Source organism: Tursiops truncatus, chromosome 8 (genome assembly GCF_011762595.2).
Source record: "Tursiops truncatus isolate mTurTru1 chromosome 8, mTurTru1.mat.Y, whole genome shotgun sequence".
NCBI lineage: Eukaryota > Metazoa > Chordata > Mammalia > Artiodactyla > Delphinidae > Tursiops > Tursiops truncatus.
In genome coordinates, this window is record NC_047041.1 from 105041003 (window position 1) to 105054131 (window position 13129).

Genomic DNA, 13129 nt, shown 5'->3' on the forward strand with positions numbered 1-13129 from the left:
GAAATGGGCCTCGTTTCCCTTTCTTCGTCCTGAACCGCAGCCAGCAGGTCCTGAGGACGCTGGGCCGGAGAAGACGGTGACCGTGCGCCCCGTCAGTCCCTGCCAAGCTGGGAGCCACCCCTGCCAACAGCACCTTCTCATCCGGGCCAGGAGAAGGTACGGCCAGGGGGTTGCCTGGGCAGCGGGCAGCGGAGGAGCTGAGGCAGGGTCGGGTGAGGAGGGTGGGGTGGGGCAGGAGCACCGTGGGGTTGGAGCAGGCGGTCAAGGCTCCATTTGTGGGAAGTAAGTTTGCCTCATATGTGGGGATGCTTTTCCTCTCACACTGGATCTGACTCACCTGCTAAAACCTGCTATTTTGACCTAAACTTACATGCTATCTAGAGAAGCGGCCTGTAATGAACATCAGATGTGTGAAAATCTATACAGCACAAGAAAATCACAGGTGCCTCCCTAAACATGGTATAAACACACAGGATGATGGGAATTCCCTGGTGGTCCAGTGGTTAGGACTCGGTGCTTCCACTGCTGGGACCTCGGGTTCGACCCCTGGTCGGGGAACTAAGATCCCAGAAGCAACGCAGCGCAGCCAAAAAAAACCCCAAAACAACAACAAAAACCACACACACACAATTAGACAACGTCAGAAGCCAGGTTGAAGAAATCTTCCAGAAGCTACACGTAAAGGCAAATTGTCATTAACCGTTTACAGACTCACCAATGTGGGGTAAAGAAACGACTGTAGGTGTTCTTCAGGCATAGTAGTAAAAAATATCATTAAAAAATGGGGATTTGAGAACCCGCCCCCAGCTCGGGTATTACCAGATTCCTTTTTAAACCAAGTTTCTCAATGGGGTAAAATGTATGCTGCAGTCCTTGAGTCCACCCTGGCCGTTCCAGCTTGGACTAGTCAATGGTCAGACCTTGTAAATGGAAATGTGATAGGCAGGAAGTTAACACTGAAGGTGGGGGGAGATTACTGGTGTATCTACCTCATAACCAAGGACGCTGCTGAGGCAGGCTGTCGTGGGCAGATCTGTGTTCCCCAAATTCATGTGTCGGAGTCCTGACCCCCAGCATTTCAGAATGTGACTGTATTTGGAGTTGGGGTCTTTCAAGAAGTGATTAAAGAAAAATGAGGTCACTAGGGCGCGTCCCAATCCCATAGGACTGATGTCCTTATGAGAAGAGGAGAAAAGGACACAGACACACACAGAGGGACGACCCCGTGAGGACACAGGGAGAAGATGGCCGTCTACAGGCCGAGGAGAGAGGCCTCAGGAGGACCCAGCCCTGCCCACACCTGGATCTGGGATGCCAGCCTCCAGGACTGGAGACAATAAATGTCTGCTGTTTAAGCCCCCCAGGCTGTGGAACTTTGTTACAGCAGCTCTAGCAAACTAAAACACATGCCAATCTCAAAGAAAAAGTTTTTCAGCTTTTTTTTTTTGTTTTTTGGGGTTTTTTTGCATGAAATGCTAAGCCTTTGATTCCAAATTAACTTGGTGTTAGCAGTGAAGATGGACAACCAGACCCTCCAAGGCAAAGATCCAAAATGCACCTAAGAGCTCTGAGCTTGACACACGGACTCATCCGTTAATCGACTCTGAGTTCATGTCTGTCCACCTCTCTCTGGCTTCTCCCTGGGGAAACTCATTTCCCGTCCCATGTAACGGTAACGGTGGGGAGCAGAAGGGCAGAGAGGAGCTCTCAGCCACGGGGCAACCTCAACGCTACTTCTCGATGTAGGGGATCCAACTGCTGCGAGCCCGTCTCCAGAGCCATTCATGGCTGCAACACGTATGACTTTCAAACCAGATGCAGTTTTTGTTTGCTTGTCTGTTTCGACGCTGGACACAGCTCTGCCGTCCTGATTTACTGTCTGATTTCAAGTGGCTCGACATGATCACGTCTGTTGAATAAATGAATGAAATGGATAAAAATGGCCACGCCCCACGGTTGTCATGTCATCTATCAAAGTTAAAGTGATTTTAAGGAAGTGTCAGGAAGAAAGAAAAGGCTTTGCCGGCTGCAGTGAGATCATTCATTCATTCAAGGAAAGAGCTCAAACAACACGCTCGTTTCTTGTTCTGACTCCCAGGGCCCTGGGCACGGGTGCTGGGTGGCACAGCCTCTCGGTGTGACCCTCCTTCCTCAGTAAGTCAGCAATCGTGGTTTCCAAATTCCCAACAGTCATCTTTGAGACTTGGGAATGAGGTATCAGAATTCCCCAAACCCTAATTATGTTTCAAAACACTGTATTTATATGATTTCAATAATGATGGACCCTAGTAAGCAGGTTCAGAGGTTTTCTGTAAAAAAAAAAAAACATACACTCGTGGCTTCTTATTATTATAAACTAATATATTCTGACAATATTACATATTTTAATAACATGTGGGAAGGATCTCTATCTGATGTAGATATTGGATAACAGAAAACGTAAAAAGAAGGGACTATTAGCAAAAGACAAATGCCAATTAAAGATCATTTTAGGGGCGTCCCTGGTGGCGCAGTGGTTGAGAGTCCGCCTGCCGATGCAGGGGATGCGGGTTCATGCCCCGGTCCGGGAAGATCCCACATGCCGCGGAGCGGCTGGGCCCGTGAGCCATGGCCGCTGAGCCTGTGCATCCGGAGCCTGTGCTCCGCAACGGGAGAGGCCACAACAGTGAGAGGCCCGCGTACCGCAAAAAAAAAAATCATTTTAACATGGATGGACCTAGAGATTATGCTAAGTGAAGTAAGTCAGACAGAGAAAGACAAATATCATATGATATCACTTATATGTGGATCTAAAAAAAAAATTGATACAAATGAACTTATTTACAAAACAGGAAGAGACTCACAGACTTAGAAAACAAATTTATGGTTACCAAAGGGGAAAGGAGGGGAGGAATAAATTAGGAGTTTGGGATTAACATATACACACTACTCTGTATAAAATAAATAAACAACAAGGACCTACTCTATAGCACAGAGAACTATACTCAATATCTTGTAATAACCTATAATGGAAAAGAATCTGAAAAAGAATCTATATCTATATCTGTATCTATCTATCTGTCTCTCTGTATATATCTGAATTACTTTGCTATACACCAGAAACTAATACAACATTGTAAATCAACTATTCTTTGATAAAAAAATAAATTATTAAAAATGTAAAGATAATTCCACAAATATATGATATTAGAAAGATTAATTGCCCTGGATAGTCTAGAGCCTTTGTTTCATGACAAATATGCCAGTTGTAGAAAAACTTTCACTTGACAATGATGTTGGTCAGATTTTTAGGAGTCCAAAGCATTCTTCGAGTTGGGCAATAGGAGAGTACAGGTTGCTTTTTTTTTTATTATGGTAAAAAAAAAATATATATATATATATAGAATATAAATTTATATTCTATTTATATTCTATTTTATATTCTATTTATATAGACTATAAAAGTTACCATCTTAACCAGTTGTAAGTGTATAGCTCAGTGGCATTAAGTACATTCATGTTGTTGTACAACCATCCCCACTCCCCATCTCCAGAACTTTTTCGTCTTCCTAGACTGAAATTCTATCCCCATTAAACTCTCACTCCTCATCCTCCTCCCCCTCCCCCTGGCCCCCATGTCCTACTTCGTGTCTTTATGGACTTGACTCCTCTAGGGGCCTCCTGTATGTGGAATCTGTCCTTTCGTGGCAGGCATGTTTCACTTAGCATCACGTCCTCAAGGTTCGTCCACAAGGTCACTTTTTTTGCCGTTTTTTCTTGTGGTTGATTTCTAATCTCATAGCATTGTGGTCGGAAAAGATGCTTGATATGATTTCAATCTTCTTAAATTTACAGAGGCTTGCTTTGTGGCCCAGCATGTGATCTATCCTGGAGAATATTCCATGTGCGCTTGAAAAGAATGTGTATTTTGCTGTTTTTGGATGGAACACTCTAGGGATATCAATTAAGTCCGTCTGATCTAATGCGTCACTTAAGGCCTGTGTTTCCTTATTGATTTTCTTTCTGGAAGGTCTATCCATTGACGTAAATGGGGTGTTAAATGGGGTGACTATTATTGTGTTACTGTCAATGTCTCCTTCTATATCTGTTAACATTTGCCTTATATGTTTAGGTGCTCCTATGTTGGGTGCATATAGATTTACAATTGTTACATCTTCTTCTTGGATGGATCCCTCGATTGTTACGCAGTGTCCTTCTTTGTCTCTTGTAACAGTCTTAATTTTAAAGCCTATTTTTCTGATACGAGTATTGCTACTCCAGCTTTCTTTTGATTTCTATTTGCATGGAATACCGTTCTCCAGCCCCACGAGGTCACTTTTTTCGTGGTGAAACTATTTCATCTGCTCCACAAAACCATAGACTACGGTGAATATTCAAACACTGAGAAGTACCAGCAAGTATTGCCGAGTGGGATTCAAGTCATGGGACGCTGAGATCCCTGAGCGAGTTTAATAGCGCTACACAGAATCACAAACTCGCCAATTTAAGGGCTTTGTTTATTCCTCAGAACGCCACTCATAGGATTTGTGTGAAGTATCCTGTGTGTATAAGCTCATTCATGTTTATTTTATTCACATGAATGACTCACCCCTGGCACAGGCAGGGCCGGGAGCAGGCAGTTACAATGTGCTGCAGCCACAAGCCAGACTGGTTCCGTAGTGGCTGGTTCTTGCCCCTGTGCTTCTGTCCTGGTTCCCCAAATCTCAACCTTATCCTTCAACTCCACGTGAGAGCGCTTCCTGACTTCGCTTTTGACCTGACCAATGGATTCTTTCCAACCAGTAACCTCTTCATGTTGACTATTTCATTCTCCAAAGAGAATTTTAATGCTTTTCCCTTTGTCTCGATGTCTTGACGGATATCTCTATTTGGGATTAGGAAAAACATAACTTTCATGAGAAATGGTGGGAAAGAATTCCTGCCTCGAAACCCAATGGGCAGTGTCTCCCCTTGTGGCACTGCCACAGCTCCTGGCTGCATGTCCTGAAGGTCAGGGGGCAAATAGGAAGAAGAACCACAAGGCTTTCTCCCATGCTGTTCTCTCTTCTGACAGAGAGGAAAACCCCACAAGCCCCTGCACTGTCCCTTATGTGGAATTGACAAGATCAGGGTCCAGCCCCTCTCATAGCCTTTTGGGGGCAAAGGACAATGAGATACCAGAGGACTCAGCTCAATCCCGATTCTCTCCAGGGTGGATGGGCATGGCCTGGATGAAACGGACCCCCTCAGGTGATAATAGAGATCTTCTATATCGCCCTTCCCAACTAGCAAAACCCTCAGAGCCATCCCCATGAGGCGGTTCTATCATCCACACTTCAGGAATGAGGAAACTGAGGCCCAGAGAGGATTTGCCTAAGAATACACAGCCATGTCCAAAAGAAGCAGGACCAAGACTTGAACTAGGCAAAAGCGCCTTTCAAAGAGGGGCCTGATGACTAGACTCAGCAGGGAACCAGCAGGGCTGCCAGGGTGGTCACTTCTCATGTCCAGCCACGAGTCTCACAACATCCCAGCGTGATAGCTAGTGTGGGTGTTATTATCCCTGTCTACAGATGAAGAGATCAAGGCTTCGTATGGCTATGGACTCCACTCGAGGTCAAGGTAAAGGTCAGGGCTGGGGCCCCAGCCGAGCCTTTGGAGAGTCTGAACTACCTGCCCAGGCCCTTCTTCCTCCAATTGCTGGGCGTTTTTATTAGATTGGCTCTATCTGAAGAGCATAATGAAGTTGTCAAGAGAAGCAAGTTGCAAGGAGCTTATGACTTGCTTTTAAATATAAGTACACGGGGACTTCCCTGGTGGCACAGTGGTTAAGAATCCGCCTGCCAATGCAGGGGACACAGGTTCGAGCTCTGGTCCGGGAGGATCCCACATGCTGTGGAGCAACGAAGCCCGTGTGCCACAACTACCGAGCCTGTGCTCTAGAGCCCGTGAGCCACAACTACTGAGACTGCGTGCCACAGCTACTGAAGCCCACGCGCCTAGAGCCCATGCTCTGCAACAAGAAGGCACCGCAATGAGAAGCCCGCGCACCACAACGAAGAATAGCCCCCACTCACCGCAACTAGAGAAAGCCTGCGCGCAGCAATGAAGACCCAACGCAGCCATAAATAAATAAATAAACTTACACGGATGAAAGGGGTGGACGTCTTCATGTCCGTGTGGGAAGCTCTGAGGTCCTCTAGGAGCTGGTAACTCCCTGTGCCCAGCGCTGTGTTGGGACAGTGGGGCGTGTTTCAGACCAGGAGGTGGAGAGGCACGTAGACCCTCGATGGGCATCAGGTTTAGTGCCTTGATGCCCTGGCCTAGGGGATTTGTCCCCAGCTTTGGCGTCCTGGGGACTCGTTCTGTTGTAGCAGCACGAAAACTGGCTTTGGAGGCAGTCTTGGGTTCAAGACCCCCAGGTTCTACCAAATCATAAACTGTGGGCCTTGGACAGGTGATCTGATCTCTCCGCGTCTCAGCGTTCGCATCCATGAAAGGATGGAAGATACACTTGTGAGGCTTGAGTGAGGCTACACGAGTTAGGGGTTCTCTGTAAATGCTTTTTCTCCTTCCTTCTCCTGGGGATGGACATGCACCAACCAAGCTCTGGACAGGCTCGGTCATGGGCCAAAACGTCAGCTCACTGGTCAACTGTGGGCAACAGAACTGCCGTGGAAACTGGACCAGGCAGGCTGATGTTCTTCCTTGCTTGGTGGCCACTGGGACCTCAGTTTCCTCATGTGCATAGTGGGAAGGATACAGGAACAGCCGTGTGGGGAATTATCTTAAGAACGAAAGGAGATGAATAGTCTTCTTTCTTTCCCTTTCTCCGTGTCTGTCCACCCCTCCTCACCTCGGCAGGGATACATGGGAAACCCAGACAGGGTTGGTTCTAATGGCTAAAGTCATCAAGCTAATGAAGCCCAGGGCCTCACCTCCTCTGCAGGGGACTGGATTACTGGGCCAGCGCTGAGACCCACTGATAAAGTGCTTCCTCTTTGGGGGTCCCTTTAAGAGACCATCCTTGCTCACAAGCATAGTGATGAGATCAGCAATTAGGACCGCCCCCATTCATTCAAGGCTCCAGTCCCAGCTCTTCCCAAATTAGCTGGGTGCTGCTGGGCAAAGGCTGTTTGCATCTCTGAGCTTCAGTTTCCTCCTCTTAAACGGAGAGCCACGTCCTCCATCACCCACAGCCAGCTCAGACCTCTCCACCCCACCCCAACCCCGAATAGTATTGTCCCACCACCATTCATTAGGTTGCTTTACATATTCCAGTAGACCTGGATCTCTGTGATAGCGACCAGGCCACATTCTGATCTCACCTCTCCTCCCGGGCCCCTTACCTCTGTAGAAAGGGGAGGTGGCCCAGGCCACGCTCAAGGTTGACAGCTACATCATCTGGAGAGTCCACGCTGGCGGGCACATTTGTGAAAACACAACTCTGAGCACAGTAAAAAACACTCTAGCCCCCACCTGTACTCCCATATTTTATCTAGCCTTTAATAGAAGAATTGGAGGGAAAACATTTCTCATGTTCATTGTTTTCCTGACTAAGCCTCTGAAATATTTTTCAGGTGAATACTTCTGGGAAAGAGTTTAGTTGAGTGATATAGATAACTACACCAAAATGTCATCTTAGCTTCCTGAAAGCAGTGTGCCATGGCTTGTTCTTGCCTAGGTTTTATGAAAGTAACGCTGGTGGGGTTTTTTCCTCTAATGATAAAAAGAATGCACATTCATGATAAAGTATCTGGAAAGCACAAACTAGCACAAAGAAGAAAGTGAAAACAACCCATTGTCCCCCTCAAAGACAACCCCTGCCAACAGGCTGACATTAACTCTTTCTAGGAGTATCTCTGTACATACATATATAGAGAAATGTAAGAAACTAACTGAACTCAGTAACAATGTTTTCACATATAGACATACATGTTTTTGTTTTACAAATTTGAGAGTTAAAATTGAATTTCACTTTTCAAAAATATTTCATGTAAGACTCATTTTATGAAAATTGTATCACTTTGATTAATATCAATAATATTTAGAATTTTTCAGATACAAGCTAATAAATTTTCGATAATACAGACTTCAACTAAACACAAACTTTTCTTTTTTGAATTAGGGCTCACACTCTATATACTTGTGTGTAACTTGGTATTTTTTGAAGTTTTTTCCCCCATTAAAAAAATTAGGTATATGTTGATAAAATAGATAACCAACAAGGACCTACTGTATAGCACAGGGAACTATACTTAATCATTTTGTAATAACCTATAAGGGAAAAGAATCTGAAAAAAAATAGATATATATGTATGCATAACCGAATCACTTTGCTATACACCTGAAACTAACACAACATCGTAAATCAACTATACTTCAATTTTTTAAAGTTAGGACACAATTTACAATTAATGTACAGTTCTGTTAGATTTGACAAACGCATGCAGTCATGTACCTACCACCACAGTCAGGATAAAGAATTTTGCCAGTCATCTAAAATATACCTCTGAATGTCATCAAGCTTTCTGTCATTTGCAGTGCAATGACTTAACCAGTCTTTTTTTGTTGGCCATTTGAGGTTGCTTACAATTTTCCTCTTAACTGATTTTGCAATCTGAGGGAGTGAAATGAATGCATGAAAATGAGTGAAATCTGGGATTCTCATTTTCCTGCCGTTATACCAAATGGGCTTCTCCCTTCTCTGCTTGGAAAACTGCTCATCCTGAGACCCAGCTCAGACGTTATCCCTCTGTGAAGCCCCTGTGATGCCAAAGGGAGAGTTGGTTCCTCCTTCCTCTGCAGTCCCAAGGCACCAAGTCACACGCAGTTTATAGGACAGACATTGTAATAGTCTGTTTCTCTTCTCCCCTCCAGGCTGTGAATTGATGTCTTTCGCAGTCCTGTGTTCCCCAAACCTAGGCCATGCCTGGCTCACAGTGTTCTATAAATGTTCATGAAGTGAACGAACATTCTACTCTGTTGAACACAATTTTAGTATTGTGCTGACTTTTTAGGAGGCAGGTACTTGCTGAGCATGATGCCAATATGGGCTGGATGAATTAAGCTGGTACACTTGAGGAGAGCTGGATGTTTTCCTCTGTTACAGACCCTGGATCAGGGATGCAAATTCGTATTTATGTGGAGTCATTCAAATATTTATTGAATGAACAAATACATGGATGAAAGGTGTGGTCCTGGACTTGGGAGGTAAGAAAGCCAATCAGACATAGCACCTGTTCTTGGTGAGTTCACAACTGGGAATCAAGGAATCTACCTAGGAAGGCTTCACCCCCCTCCCCCACCATGCAACCTGTACTTGGACTTAGCGAGACAGCAGCCAGTGTCACTTGGCAACAATGCCTGGACATTTTGTTTTGCCAAGAGTTTGTGATCCAGGAGTCAGACCTTGAGTGGGGAGCATCTGCTTTAATTTATTAAAGGTGTATTTATTAATCTCTGCATCTGCAATATATAGCACAGGACTTGGCACACAGCAGGGATTTTTGAAAGCTTGCGCAAGGATGAAATATGGATATGAATAAGGATAACAATGTTGAGAAAGATAAAAATGACCACCATTCGCTGAGTACCTCCCCAGCCAGGTCCTTGACTAGGTGCTCCCTACACATTCTGTTTCTTATAACAGCCCTGGGGTAGGTCTGTATCACTCACTCTCCCATCTTACAAGTGGGTTCCCCCGCGGTGCCCAGGCCCACACCGCAGGGAGAAGTATCTGCTGGAAGTTGAACAAGGTGTGCCTAGCTCCAAAGCCTGCCTTCTCGACACAGCGCCCAGGAGCCTCAACATCAAACGCTGCCCATCTCTGCCTCCCCAGGTACTGCACGTAAAGCTCGGTAATGGGTCTTGCGTCGAAACCGCGTCCTTCCGAATCGTGCAAGGACCGGTTCCTAGGAGGCTCCGGAGGCCACACCGCAGGCTCCGACCGGCTGCGAACAGGTGACTTGCACTGGGGTGCGCTCCGGCGTAAGGTGTGTAGCCGTGACCTTCGGGAAGTGTCGGGCTCAGAACCTGGCACCCAGCAGACGCTCGATAACGGCCTTCGGTGTCCTCCGCGGCTGTAAGCGGGGAGTTGGGGGCAGCCCCCGAGTTGGAAGACGCTGCTCGGAAAGAGAACCAAAACCCGGAGCCCGGTGCCGGAAATCAGGAGCGGCGACTCGACCGAGGCTCACCCACCTGGGCGGGGCCGGGGGCGGGGCTTCTACTGTATCCAGTCAATCGGCGTCCGAGAGGCGAGCCCGCCCCCCTGAGGAGGCGGTGCTTGCACACTCGGCCGCCCCCTGAGTTCCTCCCCCGGGGGACGGGGCGGGGCGTGCCGGCGGCGCTCGGCGCTGACGCTGCGCCGACGCGCCCGACGTCGGGCACGTTGACGCCGGCGACGCGCAGCCGGGCCCGCTCCTCCTGTGCTCTGCCAGTGTCCGGCCGCAGGCCGGCCTTAGTGACTGGGGGCGGCGGGCCCGGGGCGGGCGGCGGGCGCGGGCTGCCTTCGTCGGGCCCCGAGCTCGCCTGGAGCGAGCAGCCGCCCGCGAGCCGCCGCGGAGCCTCCTCGCCCGCTCCCGCCGGCGAGCAAGGTAAGGGATAGGGGGACTGAAACAGGGTTGGGGCGGAGCGGGGCCCCGGGCGCCGGCGCCCTCCCCGCGGGGGCCGCGCGGCTGGTGAGTGTCAGCCCCGGGGGAAGGGTGTGCAGCGGGGCCCGGGGTCGCTGGGGCAGGGGGCGCTGCCCGCGGGACCCCCGGCGAACGGGCTCTCGGGGCCGTGCGCCCCCCCTCCCCGACCCCAGCGCCAGGTGACCCGCGCCCCCGGGGACCCCAGCGCTGGGCGCGGGGGCGAGGACCTGTAGCCGCGGGAAGTCCCGAGCCAGGCTGGGTTCCCGTGGTGAATCGTTCTCGCCACCCTGGCGTCCGGGCTGCTGCAGCACCGGGTGCGGGTGCGAGCGGGGTAGAGTCGTTGTCACTGTCAGGTGCGTGGTATGCGGTCCTGGGCATCTCCGTCCCGGGGGTCCGCCGAGCCCGGAGCACCGGCGGCAGCCTCGGGAACCGGCCCCCTGCCCCTCGCCCCGTCATTATATTTGAGACACTTAGTAGCCTCTCGTAATCTCACCTTTCACTTTTCCTTCCTTCCTAGCCGTGCACGTCTGTCTCGACCTGCTATATTTCCATTGTGGAATTTTTGGGGGGCGGGGGGTCTGTTAATTTACGTAAGTTAGGTTGACTGACCAACCATTGTAGCCGTTGAAAAACACCTCTCGCGCCCTTAACGAGTCCAGTTCCGTTTATCGCTCACCAAATCCAGCCCAAGAATTCAGGGAGCCGTCAGTCCTTCCTAGGAGCTGACTGCACACATTCCTCTAAGATGCCTGATGGATTTTGTACTTGTCAGTTTTACTGGCTGTATGCTCCTTCTGTGCTTTTCCTGAAAAATGATTGGATGGCACGTGTTTTGACTTTCTCTCCCCCACCGGGAAATAGAAAGGAAAAAAAAAAAGGTTACAGAAGCACACTTGTTTTCAACAACTAGAAAGTACAGCTTTGCAGAGAGAATGCCACAGGGTTTGTTCTTTATGTGAGGGTTGTCTTCTTTGGTCTTTACCCCTTCACTGGATTACTGTCAGTATTAAATGTCTTCATCTTGTGTGTTCTGGGCACTTTGTATATGCATGTGTACGTTTTCCCAGTTTTTTTCTGTACAGAGCAGAGCAGTCAGATCTGGGAATAATGAGGCTGTCAGCCTTCACTTATCAGCTACAGATAGCTATAAAGTTGCAGCTTTGGGGAAGCCTTTATTTTGCACTTGATGACTGTGGTCTGGGTCTTTCATTTCAAGATGATGTGCGAGGTGATGCCGACCATCAGTGAAGCAGAAGGCCCCCCAGGAGGAAGTGGGAGCCATGGGTCCAGCTCCCCTTCACAGCCAGATGCAGATTCACACTTTGAACAGTTGATGGTCTCCATGCTGGAAGAGAGGGACCGTCTCCTTGACACTCTGAGGGAGACCCAAGAAACGCTGGCCTTAACCCAGGGGAAGTTACACGAGGTTGGTCACGAAAGAGATTCCTTGCAGAGGCAGCTCAATACCGCGCTTCCACAGGTATGGGTGATTTTCACCTGAGTTTTTTCTAAACGCTTTTTTACGATGTTGAAATTTTTCGATGTGTATTTTGCGTAATCACTCGTGAAATGGTGGTTCTGTTATTTGTAAGTCTCATATAGATAAAATTCCTGAGGATTAAACTTCTTAGTGAGAACAAACTCCAGTGTACCATAAAGTTCTGTAAAAACACCTTATTGCCCTTGTTCCCCTTTAGAGCGGCAGAAGGAACTGCCTAGATTTGGAAGAGCGCTCCAGGGTTTTTGAAAAAGGGCTATGAAGCAGCCAAGCTCTGTGGTGCCTTCCGTTTCGCTGTCTTAAGCTATTCCTTGCCTAAATGTGTATTTCCATGGGTTGTGTTATGTATTTCCAATTTCCTAATGAAATTTACTGGACAAATAGGATTGATTTCACAGGAGAAATATTTTTACAGCCACCTTTCTCAGAACACCGGTGTTTTGTAAATCAGGTTTGTTTGAGGGGATAGAGGACGGAAGATGGATTCCTTTGGAGCTCTCTCTCTGTGGCAGATGAGAATTATAAAGCTTACAGCCACACTGAAGTTTTTCATCTAAGGATATTGTGTTTGGAGCAGTGTTTCAAGGCCTTTTCTTGTGGAGCCGAGTGAGGATCTAATGACAGGAGCAGGGAGAGGGTGTCAGCTAGAAGAGTGTGCACTGGGTGGCACAGAGCACAGTGGGAGATGTGTGTGTTCCTTGGGTGTTTACGAGGTGTAGGTGCCATTTTACCTATTCATATAGGTGCCTTTATGGTGCTTTCAGGTGGACATGAATAAGCATGCATTTATTCTCTCAGGATGGGTCTGCAGTGGTAAATTAGTAAATGAATAATTGCTAGCCTTAATGCATTTCTGGGCTTTAGTCAACTCTCCTGAAAGATGGGTAAGCTCAACATTTGGATTTCCTTTTTAGCAACAATAATCTGATGTCAGTGCTGTGATGTTCTGTCTTTGTCAATTTGAGAATCATTAAGTTTTTTCTCATTTGAATCTTGTAAATTACCAGGTTTGTTTGGGTCA

At 47.9% G+C, this 13129-nt stretch overlaps 1 protein-coding gene and 1 long non-coding RNA gene across 5 annotated transcripts in view; one reads left to right on the plus strand and one right to left on the minus strand.

Annotated features, from left to right (window-relative positions):
* Nucleotides 1-1101: 1101 nt before the first annotated feature.
* Nucleotides 1102-11326, minus strand: LOC141279424 (uncharacterized). The gene is made up of 2 exons (XR_012333649.1): nucleotides 11104-11326; nucleotides 1102-10103 (listed from the first exon to the last, which is right to left on the minus strand). It is a non-coding gene; the product is annotated as an uncharacterized lncRNA (long non-coding RNA).
* PPFIA1 (PTPRF interacting protein alpha 1) overlaps nucleotides 10386-13129 on the plus strand; it is an 89356-nt gene continuing 86612 nt past the window's right edge. Inside the window, exons 1-2 of one of the 4 annotated variants that reach the window (XM_073809322.1) lie at nucleotides 10386-10574; nucleotides 11827-12090. In XM_073809322.1, coding sequence (XP_073665423.1) covers nucleotides 11827-12090 — 264 coding nt within the window. In that variant the 5' untranslated portion in view covers nucleotides 10386-10574. The remainder of the gene's footprint in view (nucleotides 10575-11826; nucleotides 12091-13129) is intronic. The other 3 variants (XM_073809324.1, XM_073809323.1, XM_033861356.2) reach the window with 3 other exon arrangements.